Source organism: Gopherus evgoodei, chromosome 17, assembly GCF_007399415.2.
Source record: "Gopherus evgoodei ecotype Sinaloan lineage chromosome 17, rGopEvg1_v1.p, whole genome shotgun sequence".
NCBI classification, from domain to species: Eukaryota; Metazoa; Chordata; order Testudines; family Testudinidae; genus Gopherus; species Gopherus evgoodei.
Window position 1 is genome coordinate 17,586,430 of NC_044338.1, and position 23,714 is coordinate 17,610,143.

Genomic DNA, 23,714 nt, shown 5'->3' on the forward strand with positions numbered 1-23,714 from the left:
CAGAATGTTTAGCTTTTTCTCTTGAGCTTTCTCTTTATTTCTCCATACTGTGAGGTGACAACTCCAGTGTTTCCTGTCATTGCAGCAGCCCTGTCACTGCCGCAGTCTTTTGTAGTGGAAATGCAAATCACATCAATTTGCTGAAATTTTGCTGCAAGCAAAATGTTATGCAAGAGAACTGTTATCCAGGGTCATTTTCTATTACAAAAAGCTCCCCCTCTGCAGTCTGTTTAATCCCTAAGGGTTCCAATGCATGCAATAGTCACTCTTTTAAAGGGCAAAAGTCACAGGACCCTTGGTCACTCTTCAGATGACCTTCCTGTAAAACACAGCATGGAGCTACAGAGTAATTAACTAAATTACGTGACACTGTAACAAACATACGTTCATGTGGTCTTCAGCATGGTTTCCACCTATGTCACGAGTGGTTGTTTTGATATTCACTACTTTAAAAGAACAGTTCTTCTTCGAGTGATTGCTCACATCCATTCCAGTTAGGTGTGCGCGCCGTGCGTGCACGTTCGTCGGAAACTTTTTACCCTAGCAACTCCAGTGGGCCGGCAGGTCGCCCCCTGGAGTGGCGCCGCCATGGCGCCCAATATATATCCCTGCCGGCCCGCCCGCTCCTCAGTTCCTTCTTACCGCCGTGTCGGTCGTTGGAACTGTGGAGCGCGGCATAGCTGTCCTCCACGTCCCTAGCTCTCCTAGTTTCTATCGCTTGTTTATCGCTTATCTCTAGTTCTATAGATAGTTGTTAATTAGTATTGTTAAGTAGATAGTTTAGTAAATAGCTGTTAAGTAGTTCCTGGCCGGGGGGCTTAGCCCTTCCCGGCACCGGGCGCCAGGCTCATGCCTGTTTCGCCAGGCTTCAAGCAGTGTGCGGCCTGCAAGAAGCCCATGCCTACCAGCGATCCCCACGAAGCGTGCCTGAAGTGCCTCGGGGAATCGCACAGATCTGACAAGTGCCGCATCTGTAAGGCTTTTAAGCCGAGGACAAAAAAGGAGAGGGATCAGAGGCTCCGAACTCTCCTAATGGAGGCGGCACTTGACCCGTCGACTTTGCAGACCGTGGTTTCGGCACCGGCACCGGATCGCTCCGGCACCGAGAAGACTCCTCGGCACCGACCTTCTCCGGCACCGGAATCAGAGCCTAGGCCGTCGAAGTCTAATACTCCGGCCAGGCAGACCCGGCTTGAACGCCCGGCCTCGACATCGGCCGCGGCGCCGCCGGCACCGTCAGCACCGTTGACTCCGGGCCCGGCGGGTCTGTTGAGTCCGGTGCCGCCGAGCTCCCCCATGAGATCTGGGGTTGAGATAATGGTCCCATCCACACCGGAGACCTTCGCCTCGGCTCGGGACCTTATTGCCCTGACGGAGCCTACTCGGCTGCCACCCCCGGTTCCTCCGGTGCGGGTCACGTCCAGAGGCAAGCCCATGATGTCGGCACCGCCCACGGACAGTCGTTCGCCATCCAGGCCCCGACGTCTTGGGCGCTCCAGATCCCGACGCCGCTCGCAGTCCCGGCACCGCTCCCCTCAGCGGTACCGGTCGCACTCGCGGCACCGGTCGGCATCGAGACGGTCGCGGTCAGGCTCCACGCGACACCGGCACCGCGACTCCAGGAGCAGGTCCCGACGCTACTCGCCGCACCGGTCGACCTCCCGGCACCGAGCTGGTGGCAGGTCCCGGTCGACCTCCCGGCACCGAGCTGGTGGCAGGTCCCGGTCCCGGTCGATCTCCCGGCACCGAGCTGGTAGTAGGTCCCGGCACCGAAGCGGCGCCCGGCACCGTGACAGATCCCGGTCCCGAAGCAGCGCCCGGCACCGTGACAGATCCCGGTCCCGAAGCAGCGCCCGGCACCGTGACAGATCCCGGTCCCGGTCCCGGCACCGTTATGACTCCCGGCACCGGTCCCCGGCACCGAGACGATCCTCCGTGCCGGCCCGCGCAGACCCGTACCATCCAGGGTCGGCCCCGCCGTGGCCCTCCAGGCAGCCGTCCGTGTCCTCCCAGACGGACAGCGGCTATGCGCTGGGCACCGACCGGCAGGCGGCGCTGTTTGCTGATCCGCCGCTGCAGGACCAAGGCCCCCCACAGTGGGGATTCTGGACACCCTGGGCGTACCATCAGGCCCAGGGCCCCCAGCAGCTCCCTGCTAGGCCGGCGACTGCGGAGCGTAGGGCCCCTGAAGCCTCTTTGTCTCGCCCCCCTCCCTCCCCGGAAGGGGACGAAGGGTCCAAACAGCAGGACTCCGCTGCGGCTCCGGAGACAGAGGCGAGGGCTGAGGAAGACCCTCAGTTGGACACTATTGTGCCTGGGGTCTCATCATCCTCCTCCCCGGATGAGGCGGTGGCGGGTACCTCCTCCAACAGTCCCCCCCCGCTGGATCTCAGGGCGCACCAGGACCTCCTCAGGCGATTGGCTCAAAACCTGAGTCTGCAGGCAGAGGAGGTCTCGGAGATAGAGGACCCAATTGTCACCATCCTCTCTTCCGATGCTCCCACCAGGGTCGCCCTGCCGTTTATACGGACCATTCAGGCCAATGCCAATACTATCTGGCAGTCCCCGGCCTCCATCCCTCCGACAGCGAAAGGAGTCGAGAGGAAGTACATGGCCCCTTCTAAGGGGTACGAATATTTACATGTTCACCCGACTCCCGGTTCACTGGTAGTGCAATCGGTGAACGATAGGGAGCGTCACGGCCAGGAGGCTCCGGCCCCCAAATCCAGAGAAGCCAGGCGGATGGACCTCCTTGGCCGTAAGGTGTATTCGGCTGGGGCGCTGCAGCTCAGGGTCTCTAACCAACAGGCCCTGCTGAGCAGATACGCCTTTAACTCCTGGGTGGCAGTGGACAAATTTAAGGAGCTGCTGCCGCAGGATGCTCGCCAAGAGTTCACGGCCATCTTGGACGAAGGCAAGAAGGTCGCGCGCACGGCCTTGCAAGCCTCCTTGGACGCTGCGGACTCGGCTGCCCGTACCCTCGCGTCAGGAGTTACGATGCGTCGCATCTCCTGGCTGCAGGTTTCCGGCCTTCCGCCAGAGCTCCAGCACACGATACAGGACCTTCCTTTCGAAGGCCAGGGCCTGTTTTCCGATAAGACAGACCCCAGACTTAAGAGTTTAAAGGACAACCGGGTCATTGCGCGGTCCCTCGGGATGCACACCCCCGTGACACAGCGTAGACCCTTTAGGCCGCAACAACAGCAGCACCGTCGGCCGTTTTCCCAGTTCCGCCAGCGGCAGGACCCTTACAGGCGCCGCGGCAGGAACGGGAGGCGCAGGCAGTCGGGGAACCAAGGGGGGCAGAACCAAGGCTCCTCAAAACCCCCGCCTGGTCCTAAGCCTTCATTTTGAAGGTGCGCTCGAGGGCGCAGTAACAGTTTCCCCTACGGATCCTTCCCCTCCGTTTTCCAACCGCCTTTCGTTTTTCCTCCCGGCGTGGTCCCAAATAACATCGGACCGCTGGGTCTTGAGCGTGGTGCAGACGGGGTACCGCCTGCAGTTTGTTTCGTTCCCTCCTTCCCGCCCTCCTTCCTCGTCCCTCTTCAGGGACCCCTCTCACGAGCAATTCCTTCGGCAGGAGGTGCGGACGCTCCTCAGCAAAGGAGCTATAGAGGCGGTTCCCGAAAACGAGAAAGGCAAGGGGTTTTATTCCCGCTATTTTCTGATCCCCAAGGCCAAGGGGGGCCTCAGGCCTATCCTCGACCTGCGAGAACTCAACAAATACCTCGTGAAGTTGAAGTTCCGCATGGTATCCCTGGGGACCATCATTCCATCCCTGGATCCGGGAGACTGGTACGCCGCCCTCGACATGCAGGACGCGTATTTCCACGTTGCCATTTGGCCACGCCACAGACGCTTCCTCCGCTTCGTTGTGGGGGCTCGTCATTATCAATTTGCGGTCCTCCCGTTTGGCCTGTCCACGGCCCCGAGGGTGTTTACAAAATGCATGGCAGTTGTCGTGGCGCATCTTCGGCGCAACCGTGTCCACGTGTTCCCTTATCTGGACGACTGGTTGATTCGGGGCACGTCGGAACAGCAGGTGTACAGCCATGTCCGCGTGATCACCGGCATGTTTGCGAGTCTGGGCCTCTTGATAAACACAGACAAGTCCACCCTGAGGCCCACTCAGAAGGTGGAATTTATCGGGGCCGTCCTGGACGCCACTGTGGGCAGGGCCTCGCTGCCTCGGCAGCGGTTCCAGACCATGGCGGCGATCGTTCAACGCTTGCGGTCAGCCCCGTTGACGTCAGTGAGGACATGTCTAACCCTGTTAGGCCACATGGCGGCGTGCACCTTTGTGACCGACTACGCTCGGCTCCGCATGAGGCCTCTCCAGCTGTGGCTTATCAGTCATTACAGACCAAGGCAACCGCTAGACATGTTAATCACAGTCCCCCAGAAGGTCTTAGATTCCCTCGGCTGGTGGGGGGACCAGTCCGTATTGTGTGCGGGTCTTCCCTTTCACCCGTCTCAGCCCTCGGTATCCCTGACAACGGATGCCTCAGATCTAGGCTGGGGGGCCCACCTAGGGACCCTGCGGACGCAGGGCCTATGGTCCCAGGAGGAGGTGGGGCTACATATCAACATGAGGGAGTTGAGAGCGGTCCGCCTTGCTTGCCAAACGTTTTGTCATCAGCTTCAGGGTCGTTGTGTAGCCGTGTTCACGGACAACACGACGACCATGTATTATATCAACAAGCAGGGCGGCACCAGGTCCTCCTCCCTGTGCCTCGAGGCGATACGACTCTGGGACTTTTGCGTAGCCCACTCCATTCACCTCAAGGCTTCCTTCCTTCCCGGAGTACGGAACACGCTGGCGGATCGATTGAGCAGATCCTTCCTGTCACACGAGTGGTCCCTTCGACCGGACGTCGCTCTCTCCATTTTCCGGAGGTGGGGTTATCCCCGGGTGGACCTCTTTGCGTCCAAAGGGAACAGGAAGTGCCAAGCGTTCTGCTCCTTTCAGGGCAGGGAGCCGGGGTCGATAGCGGATGCCTTCCTCATCCAGTGGTCGACCCACCTGTACTATGCGTTTCCTCCGTTCCCTCTGGTTCACAAGGTCCTCCTGAAGGTGCGCAGAGACAGGGCTCGTGTTATCATGGTGGCCCCGGCATGGCCCAGACAGCACTGGTACACCATGCTGCTAGACTTGGCCGTAGCCGACCCAGTTCCCCTGCCCCTTCATCCGGACCTGATTACCCAGGACCACGGGTCCCTCTGTCACCCAGACCTGCAGTCGCTGCACCTAGCGGCGTGGCTCCTGCGTGGCTAACTGGTTCCGAGCTGCGCTGCTCCACGCCTGTGAGAGAGGTGCTCTTGAGCAGCAGGAAACCATCCACAAGAGCCACATATTCGGCAAAATGGAAACGCTTCTCCTGTTGGTGCGTAGAGAGAAGTCTCCGCCCTATGGAAGTTTCGGTATCCGAAATCTTAGATTATGTTTGGTCCCTCAAAGAACATGGTCTGGCCTTATCGTCGTTGCGAGTCCATCTGGCAGCTATCTCCACCTTTCACCCGGGTGCGGACGGTCGCTCCGTTTTTTCTCACCCGACGGTGTCGAGATTCCTTAAGGGGCTGGAACGGTTATTCCCTAACGTCCGTCCCCCTGCTCCAACCTGGGATCTTAACCTGGTGTTGTCCCGGCTCATGGGGCCCCCCTTTGAGCCGTTAGCTACTTGCTCCCTGCTTTACCTCTCTTGGAAGGCTGCCTTTCTAGTAGCTATCACCTCAGCTAGACGGGTGTCGGAACTCCGAGCCCTTGTGGTGGACCCCCCATACACGGTCTTCCACAAAGACAAGGTGCAGCTTAGACCACACCCTGCCTTTCTACCCAAGGTGGTCTCAGCCTTCCACGTCAACCAAGAGATTTTCCTCCCGGTTTTTTTCCCAAAACCTCACTCCTCAGGCAGGGAGCAGCAGCTCCACTCGCTGGATGTCCGTAGAGCTCTCGCGTTCTACATAGAGAGGACCAAACCCTTCCGCAAATCCCCCCAGCTTTTCGTGGCGGTAGCGGACCGTATGAAAGGGCTTCCTATCTCCTCCCAGAGGTTATCCTCGTGGGTTACGTCCTGTATCAGGACCTGTTATGACTTGGCCCATGTCCCTACGGGCCGTGTGACTGCGCATTCTACCAGGGCGCAGGCGTCGTCGCTGGCTTTCCTGGCCCGTGTGCCCATCCAGGAAATCTGTCGGGCAGCGACCTGGTCATCGGTCCACACCTTTGCTTCCCACTACGCCCTGGTCCAGCAGTCGAGAGAGGATGCGGCCTTCGGAACTGCAGTGCTCCATGCCGCGACTTCTCACTCCGACCCCACCGCCTAGGTATGGCTTGGGAGTCACCTAACTGGAATGGATGTGAGCAATCACTCGAAGAAGAAAAGACGGTTACTCACCTTTGTAACTGTTGTTCTTCGAGATGTGTTGCTCACATCCATTCCACACCCGCCCTCCTTCCCCACTGTCGGAGTCGCCGGCAAGAAGGAACTGAGGAGCGGGCGGGCCGGCAGGGATATATATTGGGCGCCATGGCGGCGCCACTCCAGGGGGCGACCTGCCGGCCCACTGGAGTTGCTAGGGTAAAAAGTTTCCGACGAACGTGCACGCGCGGCGCGCACACCTAACTGGAATGGATGTGAGCAACACATCTCGAAGAACAACAGTTACAAAGGTGAGTAACCGTCTTGCATCTTATGTTTTGCTTTCAGCTAATCAGCTGATACAATAGATGGGAGTAGTCTCATATTATTTGCCTCCAATTTGTTTGCATTATATAGTCAGCAAGCACAATCAGTTTTACAATTTTTATTGTGGTCTCTTGTAAAACTGGAGAATGGCCCAGGCTAAATGCCCCGTACTTTACAGAATTTCAGACCTGAATCCAAAGTTTCGTCCCCTTTCTAATTAGAATTAGCAAGTTACTTTTATTTCATTCATGAGAGAGCTGGAATTCTCTTGTTTCCAAAGCTGGTTGGCTGGGAATTTTTTTGAAATCTGATGTTTTGTTTATGTTGTATGGATAAAGAGTTCTTGGTTCTTTTCATAGGACCAGAAATCACTGAGAGTTGTTTTCACTGACTACAGTCAAGTCCATATGCAACTATATTTTATCGTTCCTTACACAGCCCCATATGTACCAAATGCATTTCACAGTAATGTGAGACCTGGGACTAACAGCTCTGTTTGGTCCATTGAGATTTCTTTGAATAACTATCTCCACCTGGAAATGGGTTTGCAGAGCTCTCCCTCTGTTTGAAATAATGTTGCAAACTCTTCAGGATGGAAAAATCTCTACATGGCCCGCACTAGAACTGAAGACAGATTTCTTTGATTTTAAGCTCCCTTCTAGGTCATTTTATTATTTAATATAAATAATTAGAGGGGGTGTTCTGGCTAGCAGTTCAGTACCAAGTTATCCATTGTTGTAAATGAGCAACACACAACTGAAGTCAACAGAGCTCCTCCCATTTACATCAGCAGGGAATCTGGCCTGCAATGTTTAGAAATGGTTCTATTCTCATTTCTTTTTCTCATCGGTATGGCTTTCGCATATGTAACAGGAGGTTATGTAGGGGAGAAGATGGGGGTAGTAGTGTAAATATCTTTGAGTTAATAATAATGGAGATATACCTATCTCCTAGAACTGGAAGGGACCCTGAAAGGTCACTGAGTCCAGCCCCCTGCCTTCCCTAGCAGGACAAAGTATTGATTTTGCCCCAGATCCCTAAGTGGCCCCATCAAGGACTGAACTCACAATCCTGGGTTTAGCAGGCCAATGCTCAAACCACTGAGCGATCCCTCCCCCCTGAAAAGGTGTTAACTGATACAATGCTGTTATTACCATAGGCACTGACTCCATGAGTGCTCCAGGATTGGAGCATCCACGGGAAAAAAATAGTGGGTGTTCAGCACCTGCTAGCAGCCCCATGGATCCTTCCCATCCCCTCCAGCGCCTCCCACCCCCTGGTGGCCCTGCCGATCAGCTCCTCCCAGCGCCTCCCGCTCACCGCAGTCAGCTGTTCAGTGGCATGCAGGAGGCATTGTGGGGAGGAGCAGGGGCAGGAAGAGGCAAGGGGAGAGGGTGGGAAGATATGGGGTGGGGGCAGGAAGGGGTAGGGGTGAGGCTTGAGGAAAGGGGTTGAGTAGGGGCGGGGCCTGGGGCAGAGCAGGGGTCCAGCACCCTCAGGAAAATCCCAAAATCGGTGCCTCTGGTTACTACTATTAGAGAGGCAGTGAATACGACCCTGGGTTGGTGCTCAGGAGACCTGGATTGGCCGTTGTCCAACCATTTGACCTTGGGCAAGTCACTTCACCTTTCTGCTTGTTTCCCCACCTGCTTTCAGTGTCTTTTCTATTTAGATTGTAAGTCAAATTTTGACTAAGGCTCCTATGCCATTTAGGTGCTTTTGAAAACTCTGGAAGGAAAGAACTGTCTCTCACCATGTTTGTGTAGTGCCTAGCACAATGGGGCCCCGATATTGGTGGTTGTCTTCTAACTATTACTATAATACAAATAAATAATACTCATTTGCAATCTTTGAACATCATGACTTGTGAACCATGTACACTTATGAATCCTATAGTTTAATGAACTTGATCCCAGTTACAATTTATTATGAGTTTATTTGTAGTATATATTATTTAACATTTTATATTGTGATTGCACCCAGAGCCTACCCAGATCAGGGCCTAATTGTTCCGAGTGCTGTACAAACATATCAACAACAGTTTCTACACCAAAGAGCTTGTGTTTACTGTCTTTTTATTAGATTTCACAAAGGCAAATAAAATATTTTGAAAGATAAATATTTATTTAACTTGGAATTATGTTTTACTTTGTTTTGTGGATGAAATAATAAAAATCCCAGACTAAATTCTCCCCTGGTGTAAAACTCCATCGATTTCAATAGACTTTAACGCCACAGCTGAATTAATATGACCTATATTTCATGGTCTGTATTTTTCTTGCAAAAATATGTTGGGAATCTGAGCCCTGCAGTCTCTGGCTTATTCTTTAAGAATCTTATATTTCACACTTGCATGAAAGGCAGCTAATCATTTCCTGAAGGGAAACTGCCGTCTCATTTTCTTTCTTACATTACCATGATGAAATGTCAGCTCATCAATAGGTTTGCTCTGCAGCAGATGTCTGATAATAATTACTGTTGTCATAGGGTGTTTAGTGTTTACCCAGATTGTCTAGTCAGCCTCTCACAGAGTTAACCGATTCACATCACGATATAATTGCACAGCAACAGCAAATCTGGAGTAGAATGACCACTGACGTTTCTTAGCACTATCCTGTGAGCATTTGTCTGGGAATCGGTCCATTATGCATCTAGAGTAGCTCTTAAAGAAGAACACTTACTAAAAGAATCTGTTGACTACTCAGAGGCACAATGATACTGAGTAAACACATAGTATCATACAAAGAAACCAGTTAGATCGTTGTATCCTGTTCAAGTTCTTATAAAACACTTTGCTTTAGATGACAGTGACATTTCAGATAACCTTTTCTGAAAGTTCTTGTTTAAACTGAATCCTGCTGTCATGATATTCCTGTACAATAAATCTGGTTTTCTTTTTATAATTTCCTTCTTCCCCTTTACTCCAGGACATAAAAATTCATTTTCATACCGCAACAGTATTGCCTCCAGGATAAACTGCAAACCAAGTAGTGAATTTGTTGTAAGGCTGTCTCTTGACCTCGTGATCTGCAATGATGAGCTTTTCAACCTTATATAATTCAACTGGATCTGATATTTGGCAATGCTATAAACCAGTTAAGACTTAGTCCATTCTCGCTTGCCTAGGAAGCAGTTCATTCATTCAAGCTAATCATAATTACAGTCTTTCCTGTTGTAACATTTCAGAATGGAAGTTGGTTTGAAACATGATTTTACTATGAAAGGGTTCCTGGACAATAGCTTGTAAGGCCACATTTCTGAACATGAGAGTGGTTGTTATTTTCAAGGTTGGAATATTTTTTTCTTTCCTTTTATTCTCTTTTAGAATAAAACATTCTGTGTCCTTTCAAAGATTCCTGTTTATGGCACAACTAGAGCATTGTGGTATTCTCTAGAGTTCTGGCATCGACAATCTGATTATCACTCGGGTTTAAAACAGCCTCTTTCAAACTGAAAATGTTCACTGATTTTTTTGATGTCAGTTCCCCTTGGCACAAGGATGCTATCGTAGCCCCTTCGATCTTCCAGTCTTCTCATGTGGGCATGTTCTTTCTGTGTGTGGGTCTAATGTTATGTAGATTAGCCAAGTAGAATTGCAATTTTGAGATAAACATCTAAAAAATGGAACCCATGGGCTGCATCCCACAAACCTTTACTCGCATGATCAGTCCTGTGGATTCATTTGGAACTAGTAGATGGAGTAAAGTTTTGCACCATCTGCGAGACTTGAGTGTAATTACAGTATTTCCTTCTTCAACAGCAAAATTCCCTCTTCCTGAGTATTAAGATCTCTGGGGCTATGCCCACTCTCTTTTGTTAATTGCCTTTATCAGTTTGTTTTTCCCCTTAATGTTTGTTCAGTGTTGGCGAAAAGTGCCAGATTGACAGCCCTCGCTGCATCTCATGTGACACGCATTTGACAGTCCTCCCACAGGATGCTGCATCGTGATTGAGATGCCATGCATCTGGCAGAGCTGCTGGAAGGCTGTGGGCATTTGCCTGCACTTGCACCTTTTGGACACTGGAGGCTGCAGTGGCATCTGCTGAGCAGGCAGCCATGTGCCACCAGGAAGTGGCAGTAGTGAGATTGGAGCAGTGGCAGAAGGTGAAGGGCCTGATACGGGCCCTGGGCTCCGCTTCTGCAGGCAGCTGCTCCAGCCACTTAGGAGTTTCACCACTCTCACTTATCCCCAGGATCCCCCAGCATCAGGGTGCAAGGATGTTTCGCGCCCTAGGTGAAACTTCCACCCTTTGCGCTCCCCCCCACACCCTGAGGTGCCCCCCCCGTGGCAGCTTCCCATGCTCCGCTCTGAGGCACCACTCCCCCCACCCCAGCTCACCCCTGCTCCATGCACAAGCACCTCAAGCATGCTGTGGCAGCTTCACTTCTCCCGCCTCCCAGGCTTGCGGTGCCTAAGCTGATTGGCGCCGCAAGCCTGGGAGGCAGGAGAAGAGAAGCAGCCACGGTGTGCTCGGGGAGAGGTGGGGCAGGGGTGAGCTGGGGAGGGAGTTCCCCTGCGTGCTGCCCCTCCCACTTGCTGCAGACAGCCCTCCCCATGCTCCCCTGCCCCAGCTCCCTCTGCCTAAATGCCGGCAGTGACCCGGGCAGCTGAAGATCCAGCTGCCGTGGTCACTGCTGAAGAAAATGGCGCCCTCCAAATGCCAGCGCCCTAGTGACTGCCTAGGTCACCTAAATGGTTGCACCGGCCCTACCCAGAATGCTTAAGAAGCCCCCATGAACCCCAGCGACCTCTACTCCTCAGTGACACAACAGGCAGGCAAAGTTGTAGAAAGCAGGTCTATTAATCCTAGACTTGCCAATGTTACTTGATGAGGTTCTATTGCTCATTTAGCAGCAACCCAGCCATGGCTTGTATTCCTGAGTCCTGGTCCCTTGCCAGTCAGTCCCTTTTGAAATGTGACTGTCCTCCATTTCCACTCACCATACCACACTGGGGACTAAAATCCTCCTTTTATGCACAGAACACTAGTCCTCTGACAATCACTGGTCCCAGGGCTGTGCTGGTATAAGTGGTGACATGTATACATAAAAATGCTTTGACTGACTAATTTACACCATATAAATTAAGGTTGCTGTCATTTTAAATACAACCACCCATGCTGATTTTTTGGCCATTCAAATTTAAGAGTGAGCTTCAAAAATACTAAGCTCAGCAAAGGGGAAATATTTTCTAACTCCCCATGAGGATTGAACAAGGCTCACTACAAAACAATAGTGGGTCAACAACTATTTTAGAAAGTATGATGAAGCCATTGTATTTCTAAAATCTGATGTATAGGCCTGGGCATTAGCTAGCATTTTGTTGGAGAAGGAAGAGTGCTATTATATATTGTGGCTGCTTCCAGATATGCTGGGTAGCTTTTGAAGAGCATGTTCCCATCTGTTTACAGTGCACTATCAGAAAATCATTCACCGGGACATCAAGCCTTCCAACCTGCTCTTGGGAGACGATGGGCATGTCAAAATAGCTGATTTTGGAGTCAGTAATCAGTTTGAAGGGAATGATGCCCAGCTTTCCAGTACTGCTGGGACACCAGCCTTCATGGCTCCAGAGGCGATTTCAGATTCTGGCAAAAGCTTCAGTGGAAAGGTAAGTCTTCGATTACCACTAATTAGTCTGAGTTTTAGGACCTGGGGAACATGAAAAGAAGGGTGGTATCCAGACCATCCTCACTGGTGTCTCTCTGTTCGCAGGCCAGGTAAAATAAAGAAGAATTTTTATTTTATTATTGAGTCAAATCCTGAGGTCCTAACTCTGTTTTACTCAAGACAAAACTCCCGTAGACACCAATGGGAGTTTTGCCTGAATGAGGCTTCAGGTTCTGATCCATTATTATTTGTCTAGATCAGATTTCTGCCAGTCTTCCTCATGTTAAGTTGTCTTCCTCCACAAGTAGTCTGACTGAAATGAATGGGATTGTTTGTACAGTGAGGAACTACTTGGATGTGATTAAGGCTGGCAGAATCTGGCCAATATCGGTCAAAGTGTGCTAGGTAGTTTGCAGACTTCTTTGTGTGCATATAGCACTGTATCTGTCTATTACATTGGTCAAGAGGTATAAAATTAGGTTTCTAATGAAAAAGAGTTTATTTTTATGTTTGAGAAAATCGCTGTCTGATCTAAAATGTATCTAGCTGTTGGATCTAATTTACTAAGTGCAATTGCTTTCTTTCAGGCACTTGATGTATGGGCCATGGGAATTACTTTGTATTGCTTTGTATATGGGAAGGTAAGGTGACTGCAGAACAATTGAATTTTATATAGGAGCCGCGGCTTGGTTAGCATTAGTCTGATTCTCCCACAAATAGATGAAAAATAATAAACAGAGAGCTTGAATCTGCAAGCCCTAATTCTCCCAAATAGTCCTAATGAAGTCAGTGGGTGAATAAGGGTGGCATCCACGCATAAAAATTCACAGGTCTGCCTCATAGCTTACAACAGTGCCCAGATCAGAACCAGTGGTAATAATAGTGACATTCTTTTTTCCCCAAATATTTCCTGGGTTTAGAAACAAATCAGGCTGAACATGTGGAGAGAAGCATGAGTTTGATACAAAAGCTGCTGTAAAGTGCTTTAAATGATCCAGATAGTGTGCTGTCCGTCAGCTGATGAACACGGCAGACCTGTGCAGGTTATGGTAACTTGCTGCATGAGCAAAAAAAAAAAGTTATGGTTTTGTAGGATCCTCGCAAGGCCATGCAGGGCCCCACAAATCACACTGTACAGTTCCAAGGCTTTTTAGCTGATGTGACTATAATTGACGGGAGTAAAATGTAAAGGAACAAGTAATTTTGTTACAGTTGTGATATGGCTTAACTCAGGATATTTTATTAGTTACGATAACTGCGCCCTGGGCTATTTCTAAAATAAATTATTTGCACCAAATCCTGAAGACACTGGAATCTCTCAGGATTTTATCCCCTAGTGATATCATTTCTCCATGGGTTATGGCATGGAGAAAACTGGAAGAGAGAAGGTAAATAAAACCAATGAACTGTTCTGTTCCAAGAAACCCCCCTACAGCTGGCCTTGTAGTAAATACTGTGCACTCATTTCCCTTCATTTTATAACTCACCTTGGCTGGGCAGTTCAGGGGACAAGGCCAGAAAACCATCCCCTATCCCACCAGAAGCAGGTGCTCACGCTATTGTCTTGGGACCAGCTGTAAGGAGCACTGTTGAATGCGCTGCCCCACACACTGCCCCTGAGGTATGCTGCAAGCAGAGTGTCTCAAGTAAAGGCCAGTTGTCACAACAGCTCCGCTCCTGCCCATGTTGCTCAGATAGGAAGAGCCAGAATTTAGGCATATATCAATCAGCTGGAAAAAGTTACATTCGAAACAAATGTGCATTGAGCTCATGTATCTGAATTTAGCATAGAAAATTTAAAAAGTGATTGAAGAAGACTATCTTAGGCATCATGTAGGTTGTTAGTGCCCAAGATCTGTAAAACTGTTCTATGAAGTATTTTTAAATCTGTTTAAGATCCTAGATTGTGAACGGAGTCTCCCAAGTAAAAGTCATCCTTAAAAATTAATGTATTTGAAAGCTGGGTCCTGCTTCACTTACCTGTGAAGACTTGAAGCTCAAGATTCTGTTTCACCTGCAAAAGTCAATGACATTGCAAGCAGACAGTACAGGCAGGGGGAGTCTGTGATCTGACTGGCTCTCATAGAAGGACCCAGAACTATGAACTGACATCACAGCAGGCAACTAAAGAAGGAAGCTATTTTCCATGTATCATATAAAAATACACCCATATATTCCCTTGAGTGGAATTCGCCTACTTGTGGAAGCTCCATACAAGGTCCTCCTGACCAAAAATCCCCATGGTAGCCCTGCATGGCACTGGCTGACAAAGCAACACCACATGGGGACTACACCCCTGTGTGTGTGCTGTGAATGAGGGTTTCCCACCGGCTCCAGATAAACTGGTGTATAGGAGAGCATTGAGGGGAGAGGGGTAGGAATGGAACCTTTGGATCTGTGCTTATACAAGTCCAGTAACTATTGTCTAGAAGTGTAAAGCAGAAGCAGACACATTCCATAGAGTGGAATAGGGGCTACGTGGTAACCCGCAGCGTTCGTGTAAGTTGCATGTGTGCAGGGTGGGATTGGCCTTGGGTAATTTTCTTTCTTCATCTTTGTTCTCAGACAGGTGAATCTCCACTATTCATTTTGGCGATGAATTTCTTAATTACCTTTTGTATGGTAAACAATAATACCTAGCACTTATACAGAGTTTATCATCAGATCTTAAAGTGCTTTACAAAGAAGGCCAGTATTGTTACTCCCATTTTACAGATGGGTAAACTGAGAGACAAAGTGACTTGCCCATGGTCACCCAGCAGGTCAGTGGCAGAATCCCAAATAGACCCCATATTTCTTGAGTCTCACTCCAGTGCTGCATTCACTGGGCAACCCTGCTCTTTTAAAATCTCTGCCTTTAGCTTTTTAAGTAAGGCATAACTCTGCTTGTGAGAGGTGGGAATATTTTACTAACATACTCTGCATGTATCTTCTGGGTCAAATTCAGAAGAAACATGTAACAAAAGTATATCTGAATGGCACGTGCTAAACACTTGAGATGCCTAACAGCTGGAAAACCATTGCTTTGTTTTGTAGTGCCCTTTTATAGATGAATACATTCTGTCTCTCCATAACAAGATCAAGAACAAGGCGGTGGAGTTCCCAGAAGAGTAAGTAAACTTTACTGCACTATTGTAACATAAAGTGCAATCTGCAATGTTATTAACTGGGCAACATACATGATAACTGGTGGCTATTGTGCTGACTCTGTGTGGAGTTTTATGTGTGTATTTGTTTGTTCTGAGGTTTCCTATCTGTGTATCCTATGGCCCCCATTATTGTAGTATCTTATTGTGTATTTATTATAATTTTATATTTGTATAAATCTTTAATGTATTTATCTCCACACCTGTGTGAGGTAGGGAAGTGCTGTTGTCCCTATTTTATAGATGGGAAACGGAAGCCTGAGACTAGGTGACTTGCCCAAGGTCACACAGGAAGTTTGTGGACTTGAATCCTGGGTCTCTGAAATCTAGCTGTCTAACCACTGAACTATCTTTCCTTTCCAGCTGAGCTAGCCTCCCTCTGGAGCTTTGGGGATGTTGTTCAAGTTGTGTTGTCTCTGTTCTTTTTTTCTTTTGCTTGGTCTACACTCTATTGTTTGTAAAAGTGAGAAATTCCATGGGCCAAATTCTGACCATAAGTGAACACGTGCAGTTTTCACTGAAGTCAGCTGAAGCTGGGTGCAACATATGTGAAGATAGAATTTTGGCCCTAAGTGACTAAACAAGGTTTTCCAATGCTTGACCGAAACAAGATACTTGACTAAGGGCTGGTGGTGCCCGAGGTATCAGCATAGTATACAATTATTTAGTTACTTATTTATTTGGGTTTTTACAACGTCTAACAAAAGAATACCCCTCCAATGCTCGTAGCACCCTTAATCTTAAAAAATGCACTATAAAACAGACACATCTGTTACCCAAGATCAACTCAGATAACCTAGTGACAACATGTATATTATAACAGAATCAAACCAACCCCAGTGCAATCCCCAGAGCACCAGCCCTGTCCAACACCCATCTTATAGACAAGAGAAGAAAGGTGGGCCTTGCAGCATGTCCTGAATGGAGAAAAACTCGAGCTGTTATGAATCTTAGGAGGAAGCATATTCCAAAGGTTTGGAGTGAATGGAGAATGCTCTGGAATCTGCCCTCTTGGTTATAGTCAAGGGGCTTCAGCTCAGGTGCTTCCGCTAACCAGAGTGTGGTACTACGTGCAATGTTCACAAATTTTGCTGAAGAAAGATATTTATTCAAGTCCAAATCCAGCAGTTCAGTATCCTCATCACTTATGATAAGCTAATAGCGTTAGCACGAAGTGAGGTTTTTAGTGAATAGCTGTAATACAGTGATGGAGGCTACCAGTACGTGGTGCCGTGATTTCCATAAGGATTGTGTATCGAGAAGGGGACTCTAGAAGAAATGGAGGGATAATCAGAAGGAAGCTGCTGGAAGCATGTATGGCTGCAATCTATCTGTGAAACCTGCCATTGTAGCAGAATTCTTCATCTCAATCCTTGTATTCTAGTGGAGTGCTGCAGGGTTAAGATATTCTACTAACCCGGCCTGCTAAAAAGGCAAGATAAGTAGAGACACACCAGAGATGCAGTAGGCTCACCAATTGATTAGAAACTGCAGTCTGCCTGTTTGTCAGTGCCCAGAACGTATCACAAGCCCTGACATCCCTAATGGTTTTCATAGTCCCTTTTTTATCACAGCTTAAGATCTAAGACTCTATGAACAATGAACTAACGCTTAATGCAACTAAATAGTAGTAAAGGAAAATAAATTGACTTAAGACTATATTAAAGAAGCCAATAGTTCAAGAGGCTGGAAAAACAGAGAAACCCAGCAGGATAATAGCAATAGTTCAAGAGGCTGGAAGCCAAATCCAGCAGGATAATAGCATCAGTCTAGAGGAATGTTTTTTTCCAAGATGGGAATTTCACCCTGCAATAGTGGGTGGGCCACAAATGTTCTGTTATGCCCAATAGTACAGTGAAATAGTGACATCTACAGCTGTCCTGTTGCCTGTGTCCTGTAGTAATAATGAGAGTCGTTTCATGCCGTTTGTAACTATGGGGTTGGGTTTCTCCCCTCATGGATGCTCATCCAAAAATTTGCTGTACAGATGAGTCAGTTCAAAAAATAAATAGTTAATAATATATGAGGGGGCTATCAGGAGAGCTCCTGTGAGAGTCATGTTGGTACCAATGAGTGCAGGATGTTTGGGTATTTTGTTTCTAGGGGAAGGGCAGAGGCAGCATGAAGGCTCACAAGGATGAGTCCCAGGGGATACATGTGAAGGCTCTGTTCTCTTGACCCACAGAAATCATTTGTTCTATTCCTGTCAGCTTGAACTAGCTAGCTGAAAAGTCTGTCTGCAGATTTATTAGACTTCTGGCTTCTATCAGTTACCCCATTATGATGTAATAAAATCAGCCAAAGCAATATTATTGTACTAGGGCATGTGTGCCAGTCAGGGCCAGCTCCAGGGGTTTTGCCGCCCCAAGCAGGGAGGAAAAAAAAATAAAAAAGGCTCGATCGCGATCTGTGGCAATTCAGCAGGAGGTCTTTTGCTCCGAGCGGGAGTGAGGGACCCTCCGCTGGATTGCCACCGAATATGTGAAAGTGCCACCTCTCTCCTGAGTTGCTGCCCCAAGCACCTGCTTGATAAGCTGGTGCCTGGAGCCGCCTCTGGTGTCAGTGATGTTTCCAGAGACAGACATGAGAAGATCCAAATGAATCATCAAATCTCAACTTCCTAGAATAAAATAAAATATCAAAACCTCTGATTCTCCCTTAGTTGAAGCAGCACCCTATCTGAGCTACTGCCGAAGGACAGAAAGTATAATTTCTTCCTTTTCTTCTCCCTTTGCATGTACTGCAGTGTTGGAATTGAAATGATTGCCAGTTTTACCTGAGATAAATATTATTTTTATTATTTGTAATACTGTAGTGCCTAGTTTTGGACCAGAACCCCATTGTGCTAGGTGCTGTACAAATATAGAACAAAAAATAAATATGATTACTTCACTATTGGCTCTATTGTCTTCTGCTTCTCTATATTTACTGAGAAAATACCTTTATTACTGCAAATTGTATCAAGTTACTTATGAACCAGATTGTGAACCTCTTGTGCTCACTGGTAGTTCTTCACGCAAGTATTATGATTTGAGTCAATGGGATTACTTGTGTTAGTAACCACTCACCAGTGTAAGTTTTCCAAGATCTGACCCTGAACCAAATCACCCTACCAAAAAAAAGTTACTTTCCCCCCTCTCCCTCCCTTAAGGATCAGAATAGTAGTGCCCTCTACTAAAGTCCTGTGATAACAGAGGTAGTACAGGTCTGAGTGATATATTTTCATGACCCTGGCTTAGTTTGATGTGGGACACAGTAGAACTGCACTACTGGTGTTATAACCTTATTCCCAGATTCTGGACCTTAGCGTCCAAAATTTGGGGGTTAGCATGAAAACCTCCAAGCTTAGTTACCAGCTTGGACCTGGTACTGCTGCCACCACCCAAAAAATTAGAGTGTTTTGGGGCACTCTGGTCCCACTGGAAAACCTTCCCTGGGGACCCCAAAACCCAAATCCCTTGAGTCTCACAACAAAGGGAAATAATCCTATTTCCCTTCCCCCCTCCAGGTGCTCCTGGAGAGATACACAGACACAAGCTCTGTGAAACTGCACAGAGACTCCCCCCTCTCTGTTCCCAATCCTGGAAACAAAAAGTATTTTCCTCTTCACCCAGAGGAAATGCCAAATCAGGCTAGCAATCCAACACACAGCTCTCCCCTGATTTCTTCCTCCCACCAATTCCCTGGTGAGTACAGACTCAATTTCCCTGAAGTAAAGAAAAACTCCAACAGGTCTTAAAAGAAAGCTTTATATAAAAAAGAAAGAAAAAATACAAATGTTCTCTCTGTATTAAGATGATACAACACAGGGTCAATTGCTTAAAAGAATATTGAATAAACAGCCTTATTCAAAAAGAATACAAATCAAAGTACTTCAGCACTTATATTCATGCAAATACCAAAGAAAAGAAACCATAGAACTTACTATCTGATCTCTTTGTCCTTACACTTAGAAACAGAAGACTAGAAAGTAGAAAGTACTTCTCCAAAGCTCAGAGGAAACAGGCAGACAGACAAAAGACTCAGAGACACACTTCCCTCCACCCAAGGTTGAAAAAATCCGGTTTCCTGATTGGTTCTCTGGTCAGGTGTTTCAGGTGAAAGAGACATTAACCCTTAGCTATCTGTTTATGACAACTGGATAATAATGTAACGCTAGGTCCTTTTATACTTCCTGTGCAGAATATTAATTGGGAATGAGAATTGTGTTGGAGGATAATGGTTGGCCTTGCAAAGGATGAAACAAAGCTGCTGAAGGACTGTATGTATTGAAAGCTCTCTTTCAGAATATTCATCTACACTATAATGGATTTTTTTACTGAATTGGTAACTAGGATGTAGCAAGGTTGATCCCACACATGGAACATGATAAACACATGATTCCTAACCATGTGGGTGTTCCTTATTGCAGCACTGAACTTGAATAGTGTTCTGCCTTAGTTCAGACATGAATAGGGGGACTAATACTATGTCTGTTATCTGTTTAACTAGTACTACTGTCTCCCACAGGCTTGATTATTCACTGCCTTTCATCTTGCATAGTCACATACACCTGTGCAAAGTGGGTGTAAAATGTTTTCATTTTGATATTGGTAGTATTTCACACTCACCTTACACAGGCTGTAAATGACTACACCACATACAAGGCAATAAAGAATCAGTCCCCAAGTCTGTGCAGGAGGAGATATCAAAAGTGCAATGCACCATGTGAAAAACAACTTTAACCCCCACCCCTGGCACCAGGAACTAAGGCTATATGAAACAGCTGCCTGCATTTTCACAGAATGTACTGATGATGATTGATAATAGAATTCCTTCAACTATGAGAATTACTGAGTAAAATTCTATGGCCTGTGTGCTATGAAGAAGTCAGACCGCATGATCATAGTGTTCTTTTTGGCCTTAATAATATTGATCTGTTGATCTCAGGGTTGTGCAGTGTGGCAGATGAATACGAGCCAACCACATTAACACACAGTTGTAGTGGGGAAAATGCTGTTATGTACTCCATGTTTTCTGTACTCTTGTCAAATGAGTCTGTCAGTCTCTGGTTACACCTAACATGGCTCTGTCTGTAATGTAGACAGGGCTATAAAACATCTGTAAACATACCTGCCACTTCTCTGCGCTTTCACAGCTTCAGGCCTTCCCTCTGGCTTTTGGATGATGATTCATTTATTTCTCCATTTGCTTTTGGATGAAGTACCCGTAGCTGGATTTTTTCCAGCTCAGCCCAATACTCAGACAGAGAATTTCTGACCTACTTGCATTAATTAATCCTTCATTTTAGTCAAAATCTAGAGATAAAATTACTTCAGTATTTAGAAGTGTGCATGAGGAAATTAAAACTCTAATGAAACATGCTCCTGGTAAAGTACCAGGGTCTCAGCCCGAATTGTAGTCAGATATTCATTATCCAGTGGTGTGAATAATTTTTAAGATGCTAAGGACCTTCTCCTGTGAGGAGCTGTGAACCCTCAATTCCCACTTAAATGAGGAAGGGGCCAGATGAAGAGAGTGGCTCCCAGTTAGGCACTCAGATAAAGTCCAGAGTATCAAAACTTATCAGACCCCAAAGTGAGCTCCTTTGAGAATCTGCTCACTTGTCTAAGTGCCTAATAGGGAGCTGAACTCTTTTGAAAATCTTGCTCCAATTGTAGGTGCTGAGCCTTTTTGAAAAGCTGGCCCTTAGAGTTGAGGGCAGTCAGCACATTACAGATAATCAGGCCCAAGGCATTACAAATATGGACAGAACTCACTAAGGTAATTCATTCTGTGTTGCTGTTGCTGCATGATTTTGGATGGATGTTTGTTTTAACAGAGCTGCGGCAAAGAATTGTTTATGTAGGCAGTCGTGTCTCTGCTCTCTCGGGACCTGGGCAATTTGCCCATCATCTCTCAGCCATCATATATTTGGGTTAGCAGTCAGTTTATGAGTGACTGTTTCCATCTGTCTCCACAGTAAGTTATTAACATTTAATGGGCTAACTGGGTTGTGCTAAGAAACCTTTTCTTCGTTCAGCCATCTTCTTCAGCAATAACTCTTGCTGCATGATTTATTTTGACGTCTCATTGACCTATTCTCCCAGTCTAAAAAAAATCTTGCTGCACATTAAGATGTTGAGAGTTTGGGTATGGCTACACACTGAGTGTGGTTGCAGTGCCAGCGCTGGGAGAGAGTTCTCCCAGCGCTGCACGTACTCCAGCTCCTCATGGGGATTAGCTGCGGCACTGTTTATACTGGTGCTTTACAGCGCTGTATCTTGCAGCGCTCGGAGGGGGTGTGTTTTCACACCCCTGAACAAGAAAGTTGCAGAGCTGTAAAGCGCCAGTGTAGCCAGGCCCATAGTTACTGTGTGTTGATTGCTGTCTAAACTAAATCCATTTATTTGATAAAAATGGTAACAGAGAGATGCATATTAAGCCAGAACTCACTGGACTGATTCCACCTCAGACCTCCCACTAGAATGACCAGATGTCTCGATTTTATAGGGACAGTCCCAATTTTGGGATCTTTTTCTTATATAGGCTCTTATTACCCCCCACCACCACCACCTGTCCCGATTTTTCACTTTTGCTGTCTGTTCACCCTACCTCCCACAGAATTAGCACCTAGCTATATATAGGGGCATTTTGGAGTCAATTTATTTTACCATGAGCAGCAAAGAATCCTGTGGCACCTTATAGACTAACAGACGTTTTGGAGCATGAGCTTTCGTGGGTGAATACCCACTTCCTCAGATGCATAGGATAGCCTCTTGATGCATGCATCTGAGGAAGTGGGTATTCACCCACGAAAGCTCATGCTCCAAAACGTCTGTTAGTCTATAAGGTGCCACAGGATTCTTTGCTGCTTTTACAGATCCAGACTAACACGGCTACCCCTCTGATACTTATTTTACCATGGCTGCAAAAAACACAATTTTCTGTTTACAGAGGGTCCATGAAAACTCAATCTCTACGAACAATTAAATAAAGAAATGTAACTTTTGGTGCTCTGATATTTCAGCTCCCCTTAGGCCAGAGACAGTGGGGTAAATATTTTCTGTATATATGCAGCTCTGTTCATATAAATGAAAATCATGCATGTAAACTCCTGTGCATTGTGCTAGATATTTAAGAAAACGGATTTAGGCATAATTTCATCTTGGATTAAGTTACAATTAGCACTAAGTAAAAATTATTCAGGACTAACAGCAAATTGGTAAAGGCTTTGTGTCCAGACATCTATTAAGAGTATAAGAACTACTATGTGTGTGATTCTAATAAAGATCTAAAGTTGACTCATTCTTTTTCTGACCTACAGTGCAATGTTAACAATTCTCACTATTTTGTCATGAGTCTCATGATACTAGGTGTTCTTCCAAGCTTCTGGGAATATGCGAGAATCTCAGTTTTCATTTAGAAAAATAAAGACATTTCCAGCTCCCTTAGTTGGGGAAAAAAGCTGGAAAACATGGACCCTAATTGCTCCAAGACCAGAAGGCAGTTTAAAAGACCCTAAAGTTGGTATTTAAAATCTCATGGTTTTTAAGCCAGTTCATGATTATTTGAGGGCTTGTCTCAATGGTTGTGGTTAGCAATACTGCTGCATGTTTGAATTGTGAGGAAGCCCTGTGCCATGCTTTAGCAATACCTCTGGCTGATTGGGAAACAGTGTTAACGAACTCCAAAGTATCATGAAATCTTCCATTGAAAAAATTGTCAAGTACGACATGAGTTCTTTTTAGAATGGAGGAGTGAAGGGGAGAAATAGGGAGACTCCATGAGTCTGTAAGGGGAGACAAGCAAATACGTTTGTACACGTATGTTCCTAAGACATGGAAGATATTTTCCCCTTTTTGGTGCACATACCGTCCCTTGGAACTGACATCTCCTCTGACATGATGCATGGACATGTTGGTGTAAGTGGTTGGCATTTTGTTTAGCATTGACATAGTGAATAGCCATTGCATGGCCATTTTCCTTCCTTCCTCTCTCTCTCATTAACTGGATAATTCAATTAGTTTCAACAGTACTTTACCCAGAACTGCATGAATGTCCCACAGAGCTTGTCTGCAACAAAGACAGCCATGCATTTGCCCTTCCTTATGATTTTTCATTATTTCTGTGTCTGCCTAGAAGTCTTCCTGGGTGCTAGAAAAATATCAGACTAGACCTGATGTCCTTTTTTTTTTTTTTTTAAATCACATTAATACTGCTTTTGCACTGACAGATAGTAGGCCTTTTAGAAAGGACCATCTTACCTTTTATCTCAGCTACCTACTGTGG

General features: G+C 47.0%; 1 protein-coding gene across 5 annotated transcripts in view; it reads left to right on the plus strand.

The window, feature by feature from the left end:
* The window catches only part of CAMKK1 (calcium/calmodulin dependent protein kinase kinase 1), a 182,405-nt gene that overhangs the window by 132,315 nt on the left and 26,376 nt on the right, over positions 1 to 23,714 (plus strand). For all 5 annotated transcript variants that reach the window (XM_030536912.1, XM_030536916.1, XM_030536913.1 and 2 more), the window contains 3 exons: positions 12,099 to 12,298; positions 12,885 to 12,938; positions 15,334 to 15,407. In XM_030536912.1, the coding sequence (XP_030392772.1) occupies positions 12,099 to 12,298; positions 12,885 to 12,938; positions 15,334 to 15,407 (328 nt within the window). The remainder of the gene's footprint in view (positions 1 to 12,098; positions 12,299 to 12,884; positions 12,939 to 15,333; positions 15,408 to 23,714) is intronic.